The 25,679-nt window shown below is 40.1% G+C and overlaps 1 protein-coding gene across 1 annotated transcript in view; it reads left to right on the forward strand.

Annotated features, from left to right (window-relative positions):
* AGBL1 (AGBL carboxypeptidase 1) overlaps positions 1–25,679 on the forward strand; it is a 281,145-nt gene that overhangs the window by 131,394 nt on the left and 124,072 nt on the right. Inside the window, exon 19 of the mRNA XM_042824521.1 lies at positions 22,387–22,516. Coding sequence (XP_042680455.1) covers positions 22,387–22,516 — 130 coding nt within the window. The remainder of the gene's footprint in view (positions 1–22,386; positions 22,517–25,679) is intronic.

The following is a 25,679-nucleotide window of genomic DNA, read 5'->3' on the forward strand; positions in this document are numbered from 1 at the left end:
TTTTCTGGTTTTCTTCTATGCTGAAGGCTTAATTTCTCACATGTGTGAGACAGAGTGAAAATTAAACAAACAAGCTGGCAGATAGATAGAATGGTTCTTCATGTCTGGAAAGCTGCAATGAGCTGTGACTTAAGAATTACAGTGCTTCATATTCAAACTTTTCTTTTTGATGCATTGGGGTGGCACAAGAGCTGACAGTGACATATGCAGAAGGCCCTGTTAGGAGGATTGAGGCTGTTATGTGATAAATGACACAGTATGTCAAAGGACTTCTGTTATCCATCATGCTGGCTTCCTCTGAACACCATCTCGTTGGAAAGAGAAGAAGCTACACGTATGGCTGGGGGATGCTGTAAATAGGGTCAGTGGTATGCTCAGAGAAAATAAGAAAGCTGGAAAGTGCATGTTTGCATGGGAATTGATGACCCTGGAGTTCTGAGTTCAGAATTTTCAAGTCAAAGTTGATTTAAATATCTGAGGTATCCTGTTGTATATTTGTGTCAAGGATGAGCCCTACCTTCAAAAGAAGTTGTCTTGCAGCTTACTCACTTATTCAGAAGGCTTCAAAAACCCATAGAGTTTTCAGTGTTGAAAAGCTAAGCTTTCATTAAAAAAAAAAAAAAAAAAAAAAAAAAAAAAGGCTATTTATTATCAAGTCCTGGACTGATGGCATCATTCTGTCTGCTAATAAATCCCTAGAGTTCCCTTATTCCTTTCTTTCACCTCTGTTAACTGCTTTGACTCTGAAATGCAGGGGAGTATAAGTCATGATCTGTGCTTTTCCATGTGCGGGAGACACGTAGGTACTGTTGGCCTTATAAATACGAAGGATGAAAAGTACTTTTGAGGGAACAAGACTTGGACTCTCGTGACCTGATACAGAAATATCCTCTGTAAGGCACTTTCCACCCTTGTTGACCATACAAGTTAAGAATCAGCGCAGACTTTCACAGCTCTGTGCTTCACACTGATGGAAAGTCTGTCAACATTCAGTCTTAGTTTTCTTCTCTCTCACCACCCTTAGCCCAACAGTGCCTCCTTGTTTGTATAATTTGTTTCAGCATGACGCACGAACTGGGGGCTGTTCAAGAGAAGCGAGGAATGTATGGCACAGCTCAGACACACATCCCTTTCAACCTCCTTTAGATCATCTCTTTTTGCAGCACCCATAGCAGCTATTTTTTCCACTACTTGATTAATGGACCCTCGATAGCTATGCAGTCTATAAACCCAGACAAGACAAGTAGCCTGGCTCTTTTGATCCCTGAACCCTAACAGCCTGATTCTGACTCCGCTTAAGTGGTGTTTATGTGCCCACATGCACGGCTGTAATTGGTGCAGAATATCAAATGTCACTATTTGACATTTCATTCGTAACAGTAGTATTTAAAGTAAAGGCTTTAACTTGATGATTCATCAGTAGCCAGTGTCAAATAATCTGGGTTGGTTGGTATTTTAAAAGTGTCAATCAACAGATAGATTGCTCTGGAGATAATTTAATCAAAGCCCATCAGTGAACTGGCCTTAAACAAATCGGAAAAAAAAAAATCCTTCAGGATTATTATTGCAGCCATATTGTTTAGAAGATGAGCCTGGTGCTTGCTTGGGAGCAGGTTTGGTAGAAGAGTGGCTCCTTCTGTAGCTCCTCTAACAAGCTTGTTTCTTGGGAGGATGGAGTTGCAACTCCCTCAGTTGAATCTGTCCTGCAGTTAAATTCAGGACTTCAGGCTCTGTTACAGTTGAGCTGATAGCTCCTGTTCAGAACAAGATTTGCAAAACACAAACCAGCCTAAACATACAGATAACTTTTCCCCTTCCAACTCCTAGCACTGCTGTGCTCTGTTTCATTTGACAGTACAGCTTTTTCTTCACCAGCTCTTCATGTGATGAGACACTTATTTCAGCTGTTGACCCCTATCAGTGACCCCTCACTGGGAAATCAGGTGTAGAGAACCAGGCTATTATCTGCCTTCCACTCCCACGTTTCTAATCAAAGCAGCCAATTTTGCTAATGCGTACAGCTGAAGTCACAGTGAGGAAGACCTGGCTGAGTACAGAGAAAACAAGTGCTTGGAACCGTAGAGCAAGGGAAATCCTAAGAGTAAGGCTATAAAAAAGGAAAAGTCAAGCTGGGAGAAAAGATGAACAAGCAGAGCAGGGAGAAATTACAAATTCAGTTTCGTATTGAACATAAAGTCATGGCAATCAGTTAGTGGAGTGAGGCAGAGCATCCCTTCACCTTCCATGCACCTCTCCGTGTTCCTTTAGCTTTCTCATTCACTGAGATGTTGACAGCACGCTAGCATTGTATTAGGTTTTCAGCTTATGTATTTAAGATAAAATAGGTTTAAAAAAAATCAAATCCAGAGCGGTTCTGAGAGGCTGATATCTCTTCAGGTGTTTTTTTAGAGGGTGATGTTTAGTCCAGATACAATGCTGAGCCTTTCTGACCTAGGCATTGAATTCTTTGACGTCTGAGATGCACAGAGTTCTGAGCCCCTGTGCTTTGGGTTCACAGAAGAAACGATGGCAGGATTGTCACGTGGCATCTTGTAGTTTGGTCTTCAAAAGTTATAGTCTGTGCTAAAACTGGCTGTCACTGCTTATGGTTATTACCCGTAACCAGGTAAACCTTGTTAAAGAGGGCAATGATGCTTGATGATGTATCAAGCATTACTGCTGTTCTCTTCCTTGGAGCGTTAGCATTGCTGCTATCGCTTGAAACTCAATTCCTTTTCACCATGATGTGGAGCTGTCGCTGTTTGTCATGTTTGAATGTTTTAACTGCGCTTCAGTAATAGGCGAGTGATACCAGTATCTTATAACCTGGCAGAGCAGGTTGTCAATGGTTTACAGCCACAAATGATTGGCTGGCATCCCAGGCTGGAAACTGACACTGCCTTTATCTGCCATGGTCTTTGATTTTCATTTTTTTATTTTTTTTTCCTGGTTTAAAGGTCCGTAGTCTGTAATTGCTTTTTTGGGCTGATAACATTGTATTGTTAGCCATGAATTTGAGACCAGCTGTTGTCTTCAGTTGCTGGATGTTTCACTGCCTGAGTTATAATTATAGTCCATAAATTGTGTTAGAATTCTTGGTAGCGAAGAGTATACTGAAAATGAGATTATTTTCGGTATTTGTGTCACTTTGCAGAAGGCAGTGAGGGAGAAGTATTGTCAGAGGACAAGTGTGTGCTGTTTTTCTTATCTTTCTGGGGCTTGGAGGTGAGTGAGAGTTTGTCTAGCATTTTGTCTTGGATTGTAATCAGATATTCACACGGTGCTACTTGGATTTACAGCATGAACTTTAAGCCAGAACCACAATGCTGCAGAAGCTTCACAGCCATAGGAGAGCAATACGAGTATCTTTTCCAATGAAAGCCCTGATTCCTTGTTTGTAACTCTGCAGTGGAGCTGATGGAAGAAGCTCTAAGCAAAGTGCTGGGGCTCTTTGTGTAAATGAAACTGCACTGAGAAATCCCCCGAGGACCAAGCTGTTGGTTTTTCTTATGATTTATACTTTTTCAGTTATATGAATAGAAATGTAAATATTTACCCTATCTTTGATTGTTTTCTTCACTATCCCAGCATACAATGTTTTCTTTCCTTGCAGTGCCCCCAAAGGGAGTGAAATCCCAATTTCTTTTCAGTTTAGAGTCTCTTTTATTTTTGTCTTTCATTTCTTAGTGGAAGTCTTTCTGTTTGCATTTCAGCTTCTGCCCTTTGTGTGCTGCTTTCCCACTCTTTCTTTTTTATTCATTTTTTGTTTTGATAATCCACTGAGATTAGGTAGAATTCCCACTTAACGTGACATGGACCAAGAAATATGGAAGTTCTGAAGCATCGCTTGTCGTTACTGGTAGATACTGTCCAGAACTCTTTCCAGCCCTTTTTTTTTTTTTTTTTTTTTTTTGCTCTGCCAAATATACCTCAATATTGGCCTACAGTCACAGTTTTATCTCTATGGAATCCATCCACACTGTCAACCAGGGAAGCTCTGGCCTAGTGGTTCTCTTTTATTTGTAAAATAATCCATCTTCATTCCTATTCAATACAATGGACTGTATCGTATTTCTTAAGTAGCTTTGCTCCCCATTGGCCTATTCTATTACAATATTTTCCCTGTTACTTATGTAGAACTGTTTTATATTAAATAATAGACAGCATTAAATGGTCTTGTTATTAGCATTCAGAAATCTTTAGTGTAGCTTATGCTCTCCTCAGACCTGAGTTTAGAAGATATAATCTGTAGTTTCATTGCTATGGCAGTTTCCCTTCATCACCAAGGAAAAAACAAGTGGCACTTGTAAATTCTCTGTCTAATAATTCAGTGATTACAATATTAGTAACATGTTGTGCAAAACAGGTGGTGGTGGGAGGAAGAATTAGAAGAGAAGAGAAACTGTCAGTCTTGAAAGCGGCAGTAGATTTCTTTGTTTCTCCTCCTTGAAACTCATTTGGTTCCGTGAAGTGGGATTGGGTTTGATCACTTGTTTGAACAATCATGTTAGTAATAATCCATTTATCTGCGGGATGTGTGGAAAGGCCTCTGGATTCCACGGCTTACTGCAAACATCTGTGGGGTTTCACTCTCAGCAACTGCATTTGATGCCACTCATCCCAAATAGGTAAAATGTACCTCAGTGGGGTAGGAAAATGTCTTGAAATCATTTAAAAGCCACACTGTGGGTTTTATTTAGATAAAATTAACCAGTATAGGCTTTTTTTTTTTTTTTTTTTTTTTAAAAGTTGTGTGATCTGAATAAAACATTTGTCTGTGTGGAGCTGATTGTAACACAGTGTTCCTGTTGCTTCCAGTGGGGATTTGAGAAGGAAGTTGCTTTTCATATGCACTCATATCTGATGGTTAAAAAGATAGACATCCAGTAGGGAAGACAGCAGTTGTTTTCATATATTTTTTGTTTTTATATTTTAATATTCTGCCACAGGGCACATTAAAGAAAGAGATGGTTGTATTTATGTAGAATGATGTGTGGCATATCCGTGGTACGTCCAGGTGTTCGGAGGTCATTGATGGATCAGCCCCCTAAATATAAGGCTTCTCTTCTTTGAGCAATATTTTTCACAATCCATAAGCATTTCTTTGCTGCAGCTCTGAAGTGTACTGAAGATGGTTTTGCTGTTGGAAAGGAGGCATCTTTTCTTTCATGCCATCCAATGTAATAGAAGTTAAAAGGAAGGTAGAAAAGCACAACGAAGAATTGACAGACAGCTATCATATGGCAGTTCTACTCTAACAGGACAAAACTTGACATTTGCCACCATCATCTTCAATAGGTGGCACTGAATGTCAATATTGAGTTCTGTGCAGTCATTATAATGGCTATGAGTGGTAAGGGAGGGTGACATTTTTGATCTGTTTACTGAGATCATCTTACATCCAGGAACTGAAGAAATACGAATTTCTATGACTTGGCTCTAAGTAATTTATTTTCATTTGCTCCTCTTAATACAAATTACTTCTTTTAACATAAACCATAATGCACTAAATGACAACAGTGATATCTTTGGCAGATTCTGAGCCTACAAATGTACTGGAAATGCACATTCTGCTGGCTAATCAGTCAAAATAGGAAAGCTGATTTGATGAACTTTCTTGCTTGCATTGTTACAGGAAGTGATTAAACCGAAAAATTGGTGGCCTTTTGAGTAGCATTATGTGAAGCATCTCTCGTGCCATCAGCTTGATGGGGAAATTGATCAACATAAGGACCGTGGCTTATGGTTGCGTTCTGCTTTCCTGCATTCTGCTGTAGATCCACAATTGCTCTGCTGAAGTACGTGAAATTAGTTTTCAGGCTGATAGTGTTACTGGAAGTGTAACCCAGTTGTGGTGTCTAAGTTCTCCTGGCCTTTGTTGGCTTTTGTTTTTAATCTTTCTACCCTAAGAAACTGTAAACTTTACCTGTTAACCAGTCAGAATCTCTGTGAAACATCTGACTGAAACATCTGCTAGCAGATTAAAAAAATAAATAAAATTGCATCACTGCTAAAAACAAGTAGCAAACATTGTGTATGCAAGGATAGTGATGATAAGGAACCATTTCCTTTGGGAACAACAAAAATGAGATGTATACTGATGCTTTCTTGCCACTGCGACTTGTGCTAGGACCTAATGTGTACACAATTGTGCTCTGTTAGAGAATATTAGAGATATGTATTTGCTGTGCAGGAAACCTTCTCTGATCATCTGGTTTAGCCTAAGCCTGAGGTGAGTTTCCCTACTACAGATCTGCTCCATTCTTTGTGCTGACGTTCTTTTGACTCTGGGTAAATGGCAGAAGGGCTGACCCTTCCACTCTGTGCAACTATGGCATGGATTGTGGCAGTCATGTACTGGTATTTCGCACTGGTGGGATGTGACCTGAGACCTTTCTTACAATGAATGTTAGCAGGTTTTTAGTCCAGGGTTAAGTATCCATTAGAATGTAACCCACGATCTCATGCATAAATGCAAGGCACAGCTTCTCCAAATGTAGCATGGATATTTTCTGTGTGGACGTTTTGAGATGAGTTTGAAACATAGATAAGTGATCAGTTTAATGGAGCAGCAAAGGCATATTTGCAGTTGCAAGCAGAGAGCAAAATAATAATAATAAATCAGTAAGTAAATAAAATTCAAACATCTCTCTTCTTTGAAAGCCATTAAGGAATTGTGACCATTCAATCAGTGGAGACGCTTTGCATGTGATGAAATCCTGGAATGTGCATGTAAATAATACTTTGAAAATACAGTTGACTAAACTGTCCCTTTGCAATGATTGGAAACATTTTGGAATTAACTTCAATTTAGATCATGGAATTAGGGTACACAGGGAAGCGTTTCTTTCCTTTAAAGGCTCTCAAGTCACATTATGCATATGGGAAAAATAAAATCCATCTGTCCTAAGCATTATTCCTGACAATACAGCTGCTTCAGGAGGATTTACTGACTTGCAAGACGCATGATTTGACTGTATTGATTTCTATTATTTCTTTGTTCAAATGGCATCTCCCATATTACTGCTCCAGCAAAACTCTCTTCCTCTTGAGAGGCCTTGTCAGTGATATGCTGGGATCTTTGCTGGAGCCACTGTTTTCAAATATTTACTGTCCCAGAGATTTCTCTGAGAAGAATGTATACTTTCTTTAGGAGAATTTGTGATGGACGCAAACTAATTTACCTTGGAACCTGCTCCAAAGCATTGCCATTACTTCAAATAACATTCCTGTTGAGATGATAGTTGTGACTGAAAGTTGGCAAAGGGAAGAGCAAGAAGGAGAACACTTGAGGCACTCTAGTTAAACTAATGATGTAACCTGTTGTTGAATTTTGCAAGAAACCTACTGTGGACCATGACAAATCATCCCTGGAGGATGAACAGAAGTAGCTGAGAAGGAATGCTGTGAAAGCCTAAAGTTGTCACTGTCTGTAAGGCTGAGTGGCTTTATGCATGCATCTTACTGACCCCATTGGGTAGGTAAGACCTCATGATTATTTGTCCTCCACAGTAAGGAAATAGCATAAGGTTTTATTAGAGTAAACAGGGCCTTGGAATAAATGGTGGCAGCAAATATGTCCCTAACTTCTGACTCATGCTGCTGTGTTTGTAGGCCAGCAGCAGAAGTCTTTAAGTTATTTCCTAGTTGAATTTTTAATCTTGCAAGGAGAAAATTTATAGTATATCTAGAGATCATCCAGCATGGAAACAATCACTATTTCTGTATCCATGTTGCCTGTTCCTTGTAACAGGCTGAAGCACAGGCTGAGGAGAGTGGGGCTGAACTTTTTCTTCTGTCACTTCAAGACAGTGAACTCTACCCAGCTGCTAGTGCCAGTAGCGTAAGTTAGGAGAGGTCCATGGCATCCTGTCTTCCCACTGCCAGGCCAAACACTGCTCTGGAAGTACTGGGCCAATGTTATCCCCTTCCAGCAACTCTTTGGCATCAATGGTAAACAGATTATTTATATTGACAAGGCTCAGCATTCTTTTTCCAACTGTTGCAGCAGTAGGCAAGGATCTTGTACTATGTATACACCAAAAGCATGTGAAGACTTCAAAACACTTTCCAAGTGAAATTCAGTGTTTTATTGACAGAGATGGGTAAACTAAGAGACCTAAAAGAGGCAAGAAGGGGGAAACTGTGCTTCCTCTTATAATCTTGGTTTTATCACAAAGGGATAAAGCCCTTCTTGGCTTAGATAATGTCTTTAATTTACTTGGGCAAGCATCTTATCAGCAGAACAGGATGATCTTTTAACGATGCTTTATACTTGGAACAAGCTGAAAAAAATGAGTCAGAAGATGGTCACTTTTCTTCAATGTTGTGACAGCTTTCTATGTTGTGTTTTCTTTTTAAAGTTTGCGTGTTTCTTAGGGTAGTGGAGAGATGATCCTCTGCACAGATGGAATGAAATGTAAAATTCCTGAGCAGCACTGCAAGGCCAGAAGTAAGGAGTGCATTGAGATATTCTGTGTGGGTTTGCAGTCCCCGTGAGAACCATTGCAGGTGTCAGTATGTTGTTCTTCTCTACAGTAGACTAGTTCTATAGTGTTTACAGTTTTGTCTGTAAAAAACAAAACAAAAAAAGTGCAAAAATTGATCAAAGGTTTCGTGCTAATTCCCATTGGGTACAAAACAAGGTAAGAATCACAGAATCATAGAATTGCTGACATTGGAAAAGACATTAAAGATCATCAAGTCCAACCACAACCAAACCACACAACCTTAACAACCTTCTGCTAAGAAACAGGAGCTTGAACACTACAGACCATTTCCCTGAACTCATAATGGCAATGCATCTAAACAACAAATGGACTTGATGAAGGGAAAGAATGGGAGAGTTGGGAAGGGCTCAGCCTGATGCCACAGTGAAGCAAAGCTGTCAAATATACGATCATTCAGAAGTATCTTAGCTTCTTCCGCCTTTGCCATTGTCTTCATATGGAATTATCTTAGGCTTATGCTAGATGAAAGAGGTGTGTGCTCCCTAAAGGGTATGTTCAGAAGTATTTCTCATCATATATGATGTAACTTTAATATTGAGAAGACATGAGTCTTTTTTGCTTTTGCATGTAACTGTCGTGCTGTTAATTTGTCCCTAGTATCTATGAACCATCCAATGCAGTTATTCTTGTAGACAGCAGTCAGTACTCAGTGCCACACAGACAAATGTGAGAAAAAGGCACCTACCTGTTTTCAATCACTGGATACTGTCTCACAACTGTAGTCATGAGGATTTCCTCTAAGATGTGTCTACTCTGAAATTCAGCTATTCTTTTTCTGTTTGAAACCATAATGCTTAGGAGGTCACCTCATCGTCTCTTCCTTTCCAGTGGTGTAAAACCACGTTCTGTGCTGTCTTCCAAGCAAGTCCTGTTGACCTGACTGAGCTGAGAAGTGCTGGGATGAAATAAAGCTGAGCTGTTTTGAACCATTCCAACACCCACAAAATTTGTGTTTTCCTAACGCACACAATTGCAGTTACTGCCTTTCTGTGAGGCAGCAGCTGGGGGCTGAGAGCAGGCAGCTGCAGCCTGCTGTAGCCACCGCTGGAGTGCCTGCACGTATAAAAATGATAGAACATCCAGCCCTGCAGTTCCTTAATTGCAGCTGGGATTTTGCAGCTGTGGAGTCGTACCATGAGAAATACATTCGGTGCAGCGATTCAGTGAGCATAATTTTGGGGCCAACAAATTTTGTCGTGTGAGCTGGAGAGAAATGAGCTCTATAAGACCTAATTCTTCCTCTTCCTTTTTTCCTTTTGTTGTCCCTGTTTGCTTTCTGTTACTGGGAGTTTGCAGCACTCGGTGCTAGAGATAAGCATCTGTCATGCCATCCACCACTAAGGAACTGCTGTTCAGACTGTGAGGAGGTTAAAAAATTGTCCAAGGGTATGATTATGAATGTTTTGTTCTCTTGAAACATCAGTTTTACCCACCTATGGGTAAAGTGATGGCAGTAATATCTTAAAGAAGTACTTTGGGCTTAGTTTAGTCATAGAATGGCTTGAGTTGGAAGGGACCTCAAAGATCATCAAGCTGCAATTCCCCTGCTGCAGGAAGGGCTGCCAACCTTCATATCTAATACTAGATCAGGCTAACCAGGGCCACATCCAACCTGGCATTGAACCAGGGCATCCACAACCTCTCAGGGCAGCCTGTTCGAGCATCTCATCAATGATTTTAGAATTTTTTGAAATAGCAAGACCATCTTTCTCCAAATAAACACTGAAGTGGAGAGTTCACGTTAAAAGTGGCTTTGCCACACTCTGAGGGAGGGTGGGGTAATTCATTAAAAGATAAGTCTAAATTTTTATTTCAGACACTCAGAAATGACAAAAAAATATTGCTTGTTTGGTTTGCTGTTTTATTTCCTAACTCACTGGAAAGTTTTGGTCATCAAGCTTGCCAATTGGACAGAAAATCAGAACAAAAACATCCATTTCTGGAAATCCTGTGCTCTTCTGTCTGGATTAGGTGCCCTATTTTCAGAGAGGGGCTGTAAGCATTGTTATACCTAAAAAATTAAAGATATTTAGCATTTTATGGCACTATACAACATTATTAATCACATATATATATATAATTATTTATATAAGTTGTTCAATAAAGATGGAAGACTCAAGTTTTTTTCTAGGTCTTCTGCTTTAGGCAATAGACGACTTTGCTTACAAATGTACTGAAAAGATAAGAAGCTGAGAAAGAACTAATTTACCCAAATTCAAACAGTGACAGTTGAACTACGTTGTTTATATGTAGGAGAAAGATAACTTAGATCTTAAGGTCTTTCCTATGCCATTGTTTATTCCTCAGTGTTTTTACAGCCGTGGTCAAAATAATTTGCAACATTTATTCCAGTTGATCAGAATGGCCTACTTGAATTTGCACATTGATTTTTGTAGAGGATATTTCTGTGAGCTTATCTATATTGATTAAATGTTATGCAGCTGAGTCTTTAATCTCTCCTGGGTCTGAGAGGGGCAGGATAGCTCAAAGAACAAGCAGTCCTGCAGAAATTCAAAACAGAAAAACACTATCAGCTAGCATCAGAAATATTCCAGAGACTCGTTAGCCTTCCTGCCTCTTATGATTCTAAGCACAATGCGTGTTTCTGTTTCAAATCCATCTTCAAATGGAGAATTTTATTCCCCTGTACTTCTTTCCATGTCATTCTATGGATAGAAATGCTATGGATGCCCCTCCTCTGAAAAATATGTCTGAGAGTTGCTTTGAAGCTTGTTTTTTAGCAGTGACAAAATATTGGTTTTCAGAAAGCAGTTTTGAAGCCCTTTTTGTCTAAAGTTGAAGCTTAGCACAATTTCTCCTTAGAGGCGTAAGTTCATTTGCCCTGTATGATGCACTTAGCATCAGTGTTCTTTTCTTGTACCTTTTTCTCCACATCTAAATAAGAGATTCTGTCATCCTGCTGCGTCGTCTTTTGCTATGCCATGAAATATTTCATCTTTTGACCAGAACGCAATATTTTAACTCACTGACACAGGACAGTGCTTCTAATCTGAAAGTTTTTTAAGCACTTCGCTACCAGAATTGGATGCTGATCATCGATTTTCTTCATAAGTGTCTTCAAACCCCACTGATGCCCAGATATTCATGATTCATTACCCTTTACGAGATTTTTCCTCTACTTCATTACATTAAAAACAAGTTGGAGGGCAGGGAAGGGGGGGAAGAGCTGAGCAGAAACTCACCCAAATATTTATGAAAGTTCTGTATCCTCCATTCTGGAATATTGCTGATATCTTCTGATGTGTAAAGCTTCTGGATTCAATTGAAGAACAGAGATAAAAATGAATAGTAAGGATCATAAATTAGTTGCCCTGATCCAATATGTTTTAGGAAGCTAGTTAAGAATTTCCTGAGTTTGGAAGATGCTGAGTGCTTGCAATTCTATTGAACTTCAATAGGCAGTGATGAGTAGCTCCATATTTTGAAAAATCAGGTCATTTATTTCAGTATTCAAGTAACTTCACTTTACAGATCTGTTTCAAGAGGGATTTTTCTGATTGTACCAGCCCCCAATTAAAATTTGCCAATTGCTGTAAAAAAAAAAAAAGCAGCTTAGATTTCTGCACACATGAGTGGATAAGAACAGCTTACATTTGCTCCTATCTACTGTCCTAGTTTTAATTTGACTTTTGTTTTTTACTAGAAACTTCCAGCAAAACTGCTGCACTTAATGTGTTTGGCCTGGTTTCTAAGGCAAATCTTTTGGCTCCCCTCAAATTCAAATCCTGCCTCCTAGGAGTCTTCAGTTTCTCTATGCACCCTCAGTTTTCTGTGCCAGCTTTACTTACCACTTGCGTGGACTCTCGTAAACATTTGGCCCAGTCTTGCTGATGTGTGAGTTTTCTTGGAGAATTGGGTGTTTTGTTTTGTTTTACAATGATTTTATCTGTTACTGGATTTTGTATGGATATTTTAATTTTTATTTTTTTTCTGAACGTTTTGCAGACCTCTGCAAAGCCCGTCAGGTTTCTCCAGTGAATACTTTATTTTAATAAGTGTGTATTGAATGCTTCGTTTAACTTTACTATTGTGAAGTGCCCAGAGACACTGTGCTTGGATGAGCAGTTATGTAAGTGCAATTTGTTTTAGTGGTTGCTTTTTTCTGTATCAGAATTAGCATTCAGCTGAGGTTTGAAGTCATACAGTGCATATGCAGAGGGGGAAGTAAATAAAACAACTTAATGCATCTACAGATATAACCCCAAACTGCTTTGCTTATCTGTGCCTGCTCATTCTACTCAATGGCCGATCAGTCCCTCAAAGGCTTTTCCAGTGATGGTGGAACGGCTGTTGCCTGATCTCTGAGGGTACATGGAATGTGTGTGTAGTTAAATAGAAAGCATGCATTTCCCTTCAAAGTCAGGTGTAACTGGAATGTAAGGCTTTTGCTGGTTGGTTGTTTTGTTTGTTTGTTTGTTTTGCTGTTCGTTTTTTTTCCATTTTGACATGGAAGCTGTATTGAAAACAGTCCCGATCCATAACTATTGTTTATCTCTACAGGAAGGAGCACTTATTACAAAGAAATCAAATTGTTTCATAGGGACTCCTGACTATTTAGTGGACTTCACAGGCAGAGCTGGAAATTCTGTGCTGGGAAAGGAGAAAAGCTTGCATTCGTGTATATGATTGTTGAGTAACCTGTGAGGTATTGTTACTTTATTGCAGAGATTGTATTTGCCAGGCAAGTAGCCTGTGAAGCTAGCAGGCATTGCCATATAACAGTGTGTGTAGCCTGTTACAGTGGGAATTACCAATGTACTTGTAGGCATCAGTAGCAAGATGATCAGTCATACTGGTTTTACAGTGTGACTGTAAAAAGAAGTGGGGGAAAGTAGAAAGAAGAAGAGAAAACTCCTCCAATGTGAGCAACTAGCAGAATCTAGCGTTAATTTCTTTAACTGTGCCTGCTGTGGAGAGGGGAATTGGCAAACTGGGTTCTTAGGTTTGTGCTTTTTTTGTAAGCTACCACTCAGCATATTTCAGATAATGGTGCTTTGTCAGAACTCTAATTTACTGACGGAGGAAGTATAGTATGTCTTTGTAGATGTCAACCTGTGGTCAATTCCACTGTAAATCCCATCACAGCCTCATGTACTGCGAGGTCTCTCCTTGTGCTGCTGTGCTGCTCTGAGCAACCTGGTGCCGAAATAAACCTGCTTTGTACCAGTCCTGTTTGGTGAAGAAAAACACCATCTATCCCAAGCAACAAGAACTCATATTGAAGGGTGAATGTGTGAGCATAAACAGCGTTACGGAGGGACAGCCTAATCTAGAGCAGCCATTTTATTAAAAAAAAAATAAAAATGAATTTATTATTAACCTCGCTTCAGAAAATGACAGAACATATTTGGCAGGACAGCTTTCCAGCCCCCCACAGGACTGAATATTTGGGAATTCTTATTTGGGAATTCTGCAGCCTTACTCGTCATACAGGTATGATTTGCAGAGTCTCATCCCCGCTGCCTGTTTTTAATTGAGAAATGATGGAGAATGGGAATGTAAAGCATCTCATCTTCACCTCCATCTCTGCCTCCTTCTTAGCCAGTTTTTCTTCTCCTTTTTTCCCATATTCAGTGCCAGCTGGCAAATCACTGTCTTGCTTTGCTGTGAGGTGTCAGTTTGCTGAAACAAGTCTGAAACACACACAGCTTTGCAGGCCCCAAACTGGAAAGGCACTCCAGGTTTCCAAAAAGGCTTCTCTTGTGAGGTAGGTGCACAGTGCCCGAATCAATGCCTAGCCCATGGAAATGGGGTGTTACAATCTGGGCGAAATCTCTTATATGATGTTGGTCATGGCTAGACCAGGATGACCTAGTGATGGTCCAGAAAGGAACTGTACCATAGTATCTTGTACTGTGGTCCTTGTGCAGTGTCTGTTTCATTACTCTCATTGTTAAAAAATAAGTACAAGGGTTCTTCACCACTCACTGGAAATGGTTTTGGATTAGTTCAATTATTCTGTAATTTGTTAGCAGAATATTTCTGATTCGTAGCATCAGCTCTGAGAGTTTTTTTTTTTCCTCCCGTTCTCATGAACATCTTCAGTTCCCTCTTGCTTGGAGGAATGAGTGCTACCTACTGGACTATGGGACTGCATAAAGATCCTAGGAAAATCGAATGGATCTGAAGATCTCTGCACATTCTATCTTTTTTTTTTTTTTTTAATTATTTTTTACTCTTGGCCTCTTCTCGATGGTCTGCTTGTAATTCTTATTTTTAATGTATGGGGCCACACTTTGCCCTTCTGTGTCACTTATTTTGGTTTAAGTTTTAGAACAATCTAGAACATGCATTTCTCAGTGCTCATTTGTATACAGAAATTGCACTGATTTAACTACCAGATTTTTAAATCAACTCAATTAATGCAATCCATATGTGAGCAACTAGCTTAAGTCAGTTAAGAACCCTTCTTCAGGTATATGATTGCAAACCACATTTAAATTAAGAAAATCAAGAACACAAGGCTTAGAAGCAGGTTAAAGGATATCACTTCAAAAGTAAAATGTTAGTTATTCAGTCTGTTATCATGAAACCTTAGATTCTGGTCTTAGTTTTTCACTGATATGCTGCCTTGTTGCAGGAGTGTCTTCTCTTTTCAATATTTATGCCTGCAAAATTAGGATTAGCTAAAATAGTTTGTAGGAGGATGAGGCTGTCTTTAAAAAATGTTTTCTCCTAGTGGAAAACTTAAACTTTTCAGTGAACAGTAGTCAAAATTGGAGCCAAACCTTCCCATTTAAAAACAGCGCTTCCATTTGGAAGTGTCACTGCAGTGCTATTTGAGCTCTGTTTGACTGTCCTGTTGTCCTGGCTTCTCCTGCCTCCCATGCTGCACCATAATTGTGCATCTTACTGAATTACTGTTGTCAAGGCTATCAGTTGTGTTGCAGGATGTGTGGCCCAGACAATGAGACCCTCAGGCAGACAAGAATGAGTACCTAAGAATCCTTAAATGCATGTTTTCTGCTGTATGCTGATGGCATCTCTTAAGCAGTTTGAAGTTCTGAATTGTCCAATTTGAAGTTTTGATGGAAAGTTTTGAAGAGAATAGAGTGTTGAGGAAAAGCTGTTATTTCCTGCAGAAAGCAGGTATTTGTTAAAAGAAAAATCTTGAGTTGAAGATTTACTTTTCTAGTCAAAACTTATGATTAAAAATTCTGTTTTAGGGCTGCATTATCAGTGACAAAGTATTCAGAGGTATTGCAAACAGAGCCTAGAGATGAGCCAATCTCATGGTAGATGTCAAGAAACTGAGAACTCAGTTTTTAGCAGCCCCCTGAATCCTTATTTACTCCTCCATAAAATAGTACAAATCATCATAACTTGCATTTTCCTCATAAATGACAGTGCAAAGTGTCACCAAGTGCAGGTGAATTTGCTCTCCTATTTGCTAGTTACTGTTGTTGCAGCTAAAAGAGTAGAAATCTGATGAGCGTCCTTTCATGTGGAACTGAGGAGGTAGTTTAGCTCATCTGTGATAATGCTGTTAACTCACCTTTTCAGTAGGTCATGTGAACTTCTTGTCTCATTTGATTATGACATTGACAATGTTAGCTGGGGGTGATGCAGATCTCATTCTGTCTAACTGGTTTGTGACAAAATGCGTCTTAATGAAATGTGTCCACTGAGAGAAAAGGAACTCTCCTATCAGAGCTGAGCAAGGACAGAGGCACAGTTACACGCACCAAAAGGAGGAAGCACAGACTACGTCATTTATCTTGGGAAGTAAGAATTGTCCACTGTGAAAAAATCAGTCAGATGTAGAAGGTGAAACTCTGAAGGCTCATTGTGCTAATTAGCATCAGTGTTCTAATGTGGGTAGGCAAGAAGAAGCTGGTGGAGTGATTCTTTAGAATACCATTAGCACAAGAGGAAGCACTGCACATCACGGGTTCATTAATCTGCGCTGAAATGGAAAAGTCATAGAGCAGCAGTGGTGTAAAGTGGTCAGGATTTTCCAGTGGCCTTGTTCAATTGGTTGGCAGCCAGATAGTGCAGGTGTCATCTAGAAGATAATATTGTGTGTGAGAAGTGCAATTAAGAAAAGGTAGTAGTAAGAAATTTCATCTTACAGGCCTGGAGGTAAGCTAGTATGGCAGCAAGGGGTCATAGTGCAATTGGGAAACTGCCATTGCTTGGTCCTTCATAGTATTTGCTTAGGAGGAGTTAACTTTCAGACCTTGATTTTCATCAAGCCTGCATTGGCCACTGTGGCCTTTACTTGAGATGAAAACAGTGTGAAAGTAAGGTGTGGTGCAAATGAAGCTCGAGGACTCGGCTCTGGGGGGACGGAGAATAAATGCAATTTAGAAATGAGGTGAGTAAAACTTGAAGAGGAGATGTGGCATAGACGTGGCTCCTGAACTTCTGTCTGCTTTGGTTGTATTGGAAAGGCAGATGGCTCTTATCCTGATTCTTCATAGGAATTTTAGCACTCCTACTGCTTGCAGTCAGAAGAAAGAATAGTATATGAACAGTAGTGAATTGTTAGCTGCAGTAATGTAGATGGAAACTGCTTTGGTCACTGGTGTCTGTATATATGCCTTGGAGCTATTCACCTATATTTCACTGTGAAAAAAATGAAAATCTGATAACTTCAGACCCTGAACAAGGAAAGAACATTGCCCCCTTTGCTTCTTGCAGTAACTGGGGAAGGGATCACTTTTCTTCAATGAAACCTCGCAGCTTGCCAAAATGCAAAAGTGAGGTATCCCAGAGGGAACTTAAAGCAGCCCACTTTAATGATGGGAAAGAAATTTCACTCTGAAATTAATGATGCAGCCCAGAGCACAGTAGGAAAATACCTTGCCCTCTAATTCCCCATTTTTGATTCCAGCTGTAGCGTGCTGTAGTGCTTATCTGTGTATTTATCTGCTATAAAATGAAATGGTTTATGTGAAGAGCTCTACAAAGTGGTCTTCAGCACTCCAAAATTTCCCTAATGCAATTAAGACCGAAATTTCAGAAAATGAAAGATTAGTTAGCTGCCATAAACTGGTGTTTCATTGGATTGCACGCATATGTGCAATATTTATGTTGTTGTGGGGACTTTCTGTTTCTAGAATGACCATGGACAACATGCTACAATGCAGGGACTGGATGGCATTGGATGAGCTTCTCCGTGGAGTAAATGCATGGTGACTGTAGTCAGTTCCAGCACATGGACTTCAAGCTGTAAAAAAAAAAAATTACATTTCTGTCACATCTTCCTTTAAATTATGAAGGAGGGCTTTGCTGGTTCTGCTGCTTCCTAACATCACTGGCTTGTTCTCTGAGAAGATTAACAATCAAGAAAATTGAGGATTCCACCTGCCCTCCCCACATGTACTCACACCTCAGGCTGATCTGAGCTTTCTTAATTGCAAGACCAAAACACTTTAATGCAAATATTCCTTTGCTTCCATCCTAGGTAGGCAGTAGTTATTTATAAGTCCAGCATGCTGTGTCTGTCTGAGGCTGCCACATGCTGTTCAATGGCATCCTGATGTTTACTTGTGCCTACTTTCCTTTATAGATATTCTTATCCTGTGCTAGTACTGCTGTCTGCTTTTAAGATGCACAGCGAATGGTGATGTTGCTCTCTACATATCAAACACAATGCATCCCTTTAGATTTCATAGTTCACTGTGCCCCAGGTGCTGTTATTATCAGTCCTGACATCATTCATTTGATATGATGGGCCCTGTCTTTCCATTTATCTGTAATGGACAGGAGATTTTGAATCATTTTATCTTCCAAGCACAGCAACATCTTTTCTTTAAAAAGTGACTTTCCTCTCTCTCCATTTCTCGTTTTCTTCCTTGTCTAATATCTTGTGCATTGTATTTATCCTCCCCATGTCTTTATTTTGTATTTCTTTTTCCCTTTTTTTTTTTTTTTTTTTGGGGGGGGGGGGGGGCGGCGCGGTGTCTGTTTTCTTTTTCTCCTCTCCTCCCTCTGTATTCCCCCTTCTCTCTTTTTCCCCTCTCATTTTCCTTTCCATGCAGGGCATTGATCCAGTCTTACCACAGCCAACTGAAGAGTTCTGTTAACCATATCAGCCTTGGGTTAGCTTAGGTAGTGTCTCCCAGTCCAAACACATTTCAGAATTCAGTAAAGTTGGAAGCTGAGGTGCTTGGGATCTTTTGCTTTGCACTTAAGTCAAGCAGGCCTAAGGGTAAGACAACAAAGAAGACAAATGTTCAGTAAAACTTAACATCAAACTTCAAGGTGCAAGATTAAAAGCAAGGTCTTTCAATTGCAAACAGACTTAAAATATTATTCTGTTTTTAACTGAAAAAGTCCATGCTTTAGCAACTTAACCTATTTCTCATTAACTCCCTCTGAGGTGTCCCTGCCTTCAGAGAAAGACCTAATGCTTTTCTTAGAAGTGCATTTACTGCCTGTGGATTCAGAAGAGAAAACTCAACCTCATCTTTATGACTGTGGTGTATATCAACTGGAGATGTTAAGGATCTGGTTTTCATAGAGTAGTTCTCCCATTTGCAGTTCTGAGTGACTACCTGCCTTTATACATCTTCAGAGGTGAGGCTTGTAGAGGTGCAGGAGTATTATTGATGATGTGTAATGATATTTGCAACCAACAGGCAACAGATTCACCTGTGGTTGAATTTTCTGTGCTCACAGCCAGTCAAAGGAGAGTTGTATGTGTTCCATCAGATCTTTGCTCCAGGGTCTGGGCTTGAATACTTTGTTCATTTTCCAGGGACACATGGCACTAGAATATCTGAAGGACAGACTGCCCAAGCATTTCTTTCCTCAGACAATTGTGAGTGCTGAATGCTTTGCTGTGTATCACTGTGGCAGTGTTTTCTGGCTACATACATTTTTAGAACAGCTTAGTTATGCTTAGAGGATCCTATCTTCTACCAGCTCCATAGTTTTCTTGAGTTATTCTAGAGCTACTCACAGAAACGTTACAGCCCTAGAGTCTGCTTGTAGTAAGAAGGTCAAAAGTGTTTGGTCTTGCTTGGTGGGAGAGACATGATATTTGCAGAGACTATTTCCAGTTGTGGAACCAATCCTTTCTGCAGTGGCCCTAATGGATCATATCTCTCAAAGGTTGTGGCTGAAATGTTCAGTGGAGCCACTTCAGTTCTTACGTAGAACAAAAGAGAAGATAGTTTCCTTTTGTTGTGCTTTGGTGGCCAAGCAGTATAGTCCAAGAGGCAGCTAACAGCTGTCCTGCATGCTGACCCTCATCAAAAAAACTGTTTAAATATAGAAAAGAAAGTAGAGCTGTAAGAAAAGTTCAATCCAAAGCATCAGACTTGCGAGCAAGGGAAATACAATTTAATTACGGGTAATCTGTATAGAGATAGAGGTGGGGTTTTCTTTACTTTATTGGAATTCCTTGTTGCAAACATTTTCATCACTTGGTTGGAGCTGCTCGTAGTCCCATCCGGGCTGTCACGTAGTCTCACTAATGCTGCAAAGGAGAGAAGACATAAAGCATTTAAAGCAAACATAATAGCATGGAACTACGTTGTGAGAAATGCCTTTTGATTTGAGAAGTGAATTTCATTAAATCCTGCCAAATGTAGAAAGCCAGTCTCAGCTTTCCAGTCCCTTCATTTGCTATCAGCAGTTGAGATCAGCTTAATATTTTACCTTCACCCTTGGCTGCAGAGCATAACGGACAAAACCATTATCTGCGAATGTCATCGCCATTAGGAGAGGAAGAGAAGAAGGAAAGGAACAAGGGAAAAGAGCTGGTGGGGATCTCCAAAAATAAACAGCCTTTAACACTATGATCAGAGGGAGAGAGCGAGATTGGAAAAATCAGTGTCTCATAATTTAATTAAAGTTCTACATCTCCTTCAGAGCTGCAGCTACAAGCTGCCAGGCAGAGGACTAATGTTTAAAGGTCATTTAAATGAGCAAAGATGTTCATCATTGGAGGAACAAAACTGAACTTTGCCTCCCAGTTCTTGCCTGCTTGCTGAGAATTTACCTTCCTTCCCTGCTGTAAATAACAGCTTTGCCTGTGAATGGCATGGGGCAATTGAACCGTCATAGGGTCTCCACTAGGAAGAGCCTCCTCTTTTTATCAGACTTATGGAATTAGTAAATTGCAACATGGGCAGAGTGAAGACTGTCCAAAGAGTGAGGGTACTGTGAGCTATGGACATGTCAGCATCCTGTGTAGAAGCTGTGCTTGTGACCCAGCACTGCATCCCAGAGCATAGGCCATAGCAGAACCAGACGCTGCAGTGAGAAGCGCTGCAATGCTGCAGAGTTGATTAGGAGTTTTTTTCTTGCATCCTTTTCTAAAAGAACATGCATTTGTTCTTGTGTTCTGAAAGAAAAATAATATATATAAATATGTATATTACAAAGTGGTTTTTTGTTAAGTGACTTTTAAAATGGAGTTATACCTGCTGGAAGGAAGTTGTGTACGCAGACAAGTTCTTAGCAGAAATACACTTGTAAATCTCAGCTGAGCATCTGATGTCCTACAGGTCAGGAGAGGTGAGCCTACAGGTAACTTTGCCTGAAGGGCTATGAAGAAACATAGCAGAGGTGGTCATGTTTTCATGTGGAATTTTTGGTAGAAGCATTCAGTGGCTTCTCGTGCTTTAGCTACCGGTAATATTTTCCAACTTTCAGAATGAGCAATGTAGCAGCTATGGGTTATGAAGAAAGAAGGGAATTCAGGTAACACTAGAACTAAAGTCAGAATGGGTCTTGTGATGTTGCCAGAAACCCCAAGATGGCATCAGAGACCTTGTTTTCCTCCATTAAAATCATATGACATTTTTAGTGAATTTTATTGTTTCTTTGTTTTCCTTTCTTAACCAGTTCTCCAGTGTATCTAGTATTTTTTTTTCAAGTATTCCAGTTTTAAGATCTTTTTTCTGCAAGCATCATTTGCAAGGCACTGATAATGTCAGAACTGCTGGATGCAATGCACCCCAATTTTAATGCAAGATTCTGCCTGAAGAGCACCAGATTGTGTCCCCAGGAATACATCTGTACTTATTCTGTTGCTAGGCTGGAACAGCAAAGCTGGGTGTAACTCTGTAGTAGGAATTTGTCCAGTACTTAAAATAGTTAGGCTCTGCAGTGCACACAGTCACTAATGAGGGAAATTAGTCAGATGTTGCAAAATTGCACGATGATGTACTGCTCCTTACAATCAAATATCCTGCAAAATTTTTCACTGATCACTGAGTCAGGAGCAGAATATTTTCAAGCCAACTAATGAAAACACTTTCTCACTGCAAATCTAAGATCCTGATTTAGCTTTTTATTCAGTCTTTGCAGTGAATCTAGGTAATTGTTCCACATAATGATGTAGCATGCATCAAGATCTTCTTGATGTGCTACAGATAGCTACATTTCTCATGAGCGGAGGAGCTTAAATGAGATATCCAGCTCATCTCATTTAAGTGCATACATATTTCAGACTGGTCGAAGAGATTCAGGCACCTGTCTTCAATTAGAATGAGTAGGAGTTGGATGTACTTATTTGCTGTGGAGATTTTGAGAAGCCTTTGCTGCATGTAAGCTGGGTGAGTTTTGTAGATAGCACAGAATTTAGAGCATTTCCGAAGATAATTTTGTTTGTAAGTAGTCCTGATTGTGTGTGTACTTAGGTAAAGGAAAATCTGCATTTATTTTCAGGGCTGTAACTGTGTGAATTCTGGAAGAAAAGGAAATGATCAAATCTGCATGCAGCACGCACCTCTGAAGCGTACTGGCTGTTGATTCATTCCAATGCAATGTTAAACATCTTTGATCTTTTATTTTAATTGACATTTCCCATCATTGCTCCAGGTCTTGCCAGAATCGGGAACTCTTTGGAATCAGCTTTTCTTTCAGGGGTTTGTGATGTGTTGCTTTGTGATTTCAGCCACCGTTGTTCCTTGAGTGGAGATGATCTGAACAGACAGTGGCTGACGCCCAGTTCTCAGCTTCATCCAACAATTTACCACACCAAAGGTCTTCTGTATTATCTGTGCAGCATCGGCCGGGCCCCTCTGGTAAGTAACTCCCAGTATCTTCTGTTGCTTATTGCATTGTGTGAGCAGCCTTGCTTTATGGCTGGAGAGATTTGGAAAGCATCCTATGCTGTTACACTTTCATCCTTCAGGAATGTTTTTGAAAGTCTTGGATTATCTGCTGAATCTTCTAACCAACTCCAAACTTCAGAGTCTTTGCACACCTGCAATGTGAATATAAATTCTTTAAAGCTCCTTAGTATCCTCAAAGTACTTCAACTAAGCTAGATATTGGTAGTAGGTTATTGCTATCTTTCTGGCAATGACAGAAGAAATTCTGTAAAGGCTGAAGTCTGTAGTCTTCTGTGGTCTGCATGGATCATGCAAAAGCTGAGGCTGGAGCAATCTGTGCAATCACAGAAACACAGGAGATAGTCTTCAAAATGGTTGAACTTCCCTGCTGCTTTAGTGAGAAGAGAACGACTTCGACCAGAAGTTCGTGAGGATGATGCTACTGGGATATATATGGGATCTATCCTCATCTGCTTTGTCTTGGTGCTCTGTAGACCGAATAGTTTTGAGACTTCAGGATAAAAAATGCTGAGAGTTTCAAATGTCGATGAACAGAATGGAAGCGGATGGACCGGCAGGTTGGCCTCTCATAGACCCAGTTAGGCAGGAAATGTCCAAAGATGCACAGTTCCCTCTGGTCTCAATGAGAAAATCCTCAGACAAGGTGCAAATGTCTGTGAGTTTCTTTAAGTGAATTTTTGTGGAAATATGCCATTTTTGGCCTAAACAACAGCCCTGACGTTCAGCTCTGTAGTCCAAGGAATCTATTGGAAGTTCAACTTGCAGCTGAGAGTTTACTCACCTACATTTTATTTGAGTTTTGAGCTACATCTGATCAGTTTTGTTTTACCATGCTTATCTTATTGGGTCTTTTTAATTTAAATTTATCAGAACCATCCCTGTCATATCCAAATGCATGAAGTTGAACATGAGCCCAGTGGAAGTTTTCATCCTGCCGAGTGAAGTAAGACTATTGATCGTATCATCTCTCTCACTCACAGGCAGTATGTCAGTCCTGGTAAACTGATTTTTCTTTGCCTTTGAAGAGTACATTGATTTTGGTTTTTAACATGCTTACAAATGCCTTTTCCCCACTACAGAAGGGAGCTGGGTTTCTTCTGCCTTGCACTCGCTGCCATGATGCCATGAAGCCAATTTCACTGATAGCCAAATGATTTCTGTGGAGTGGATTAGTTTCATTTATACTGGGGATGGGCAAGCAGTTTCTTCAAAGCAAAGAAAAGATGCTTGAAAGAGAAAAGGAAATAACTTCAAAGTTAACAGCATTTCAAGCCAAACCCATTTTAATTGGTAACTTCAGCCATAGAAAACAGCCTTCTAAGTGCTTCTTTTTTTTTTTTTTTTTTTTTTTTTTTTTTTGCTTCTCTTTTTGGTTCTGGAAACCCTAGTAAAAGAAGGGGCTGGATGTACTCTGTGGTATTGCAGCTCTCCACTGCGGGGGATTTCTTGCCAACTGAGAGCAGTGGGAGTATGAGAGAGTGAGCTTGGGAGCAGCTGGGACTGAGGGGGAAAGAGATGCTGCTTTCCCCTTGAGCATTTGTGGTGAGGAAATGGTACAGTTTGCAAGTTGCACCTTGCAGTATGCAACAGAAAAGTGTAGCTCATACAGAGAGATCAAGCTGCAGCGAAGAGCAAATTACTTTTGGAGGGGACAGAAAGAAGCTCCCAGGGACCAGGAAACACCAAGCAGTGTTTTCTTTCAAAGGTGTTCTGTGTTAAGCTTGGAAACAGATCTGACTGGAAGGATGTAGCTTTTTGTGAACAAACAATGCTAGATGTGTCTACCTTGAGACTCAGGTTGGGTGCTCTCACAATGCTACTGAGGAAAGATGGAGATTTTTGAAGAAAAAATAAAGAAACTTCAAAATGTTCTGTTTGCCAACAGAGTTTTTTGCTTCCATTTTCTGTTTGCTTTTCATTTGTTTTAAAAGCTTCCTGATTCTGTGAGTCATTGAGTGAGTCTGTGAGGGGGATTGTTTTTGAGTTTGAAAGCAGGTCCTTACCTTTATGATGCTCAATGCTGGTATGTAACTTTAAATAGATCAAAATTTGCATGTGTATCTTGAGTCATACCCCAGTGAGCACAAGACTTGGAATCTTTGTGTTAGTATCCCAGCTGTACAAGATGCATAGAGTAGAGAAAAATGGGTAGGTAGGTCCCAAGCTTGCCTTGTGGTTGCTCAGACATAACCCCAGAAAAGTTCTTCATTGGGTGCTGCAACTACAAAATGCAATATTTTCTTGGCTAAATGTTGAGGCTTAAGCTGCTCTGTAGAATAAAAATAGAGCAGAAGAATGTATTATAAAAGAAAGCAGTTTGTCATAAACATTGAGAATAACTGCAATATTCAGGAAAATTAATTAAAATGAAGGTCTATGCTATGCACAAATGGAATGGAAATATTTCCAGTAGCGCTGACTTCTCTCCTGTGGAGGGGGGTGGCAATCAGTGATACATCCCAGGGCATGAAACGGTGTTACAGAGCTTGGCTCTTATAATCCTTTACTAATATGGAACGCTTGTTCCTGACTTGTCACTTAGGGACTCACTGGCAGGTTTCTTGAGATGCAGAATTATAGACCTCCTACTTATCAGGCAGCAAAGCTATCTGAGCAGCTGATCATCCCTGTGTGGTTTCCGATAAGTAATCTTTTAGGTAATAATATATGCATCTTGCATGTTAGTAATTCTGTAAATTGGCAGGTAATTGATACCCGGTTGAGCTGGGATCTCTGCCTCGAAATAGAACCACAGCTATAAAATCTTCTTTGATATTCATAGGAGTAAATTCTAGGTGGTACCTGTGGTTAAACTAATCTATGTCTGTATTGCTGGAAGCATAGATGGAACGCTAACTGGAAAAATGCCCGTCATTAAAAGAACCAATAAATGCAGCTGTTTGGAAGGGGCCTTTATGGGATAATTCCCTGTGTTTCAGGCAGTTGCTTGCGGTGCAGGGCTGCATAAGCCCTGTGTGTGCACGCGGCCTGGCGGCTCAGCTCTGCTGTGGTCTCAGCTCCAGTGCTACGTGCAGGTTTGGTGCCACAAGATATGAAGGTAAAACTGTTAGAGCCTGAAGGATGGCTGCAAAGATGATGAAGGGTCTGGAGG

The sequence above is a fragment of the Centrocercus urophasianus genome, unplaced genomic scaffold (genome assembly GCF_019232065.1).
Source record: "Centrocercus urophasianus isolate 14NV4802_14NV808 unplaced genomic scaffold, USGS_Curo_1.0 seq_23, whole genome shotgun sequence".
In the NCBI taxonomy this organism is placed as follows: domain Eukaryota; kingdom Metazoa; phylum Chordata; class Aves; order Galliformes; family Phasianidae; genus Centrocercus; species Centrocercus urophasianus.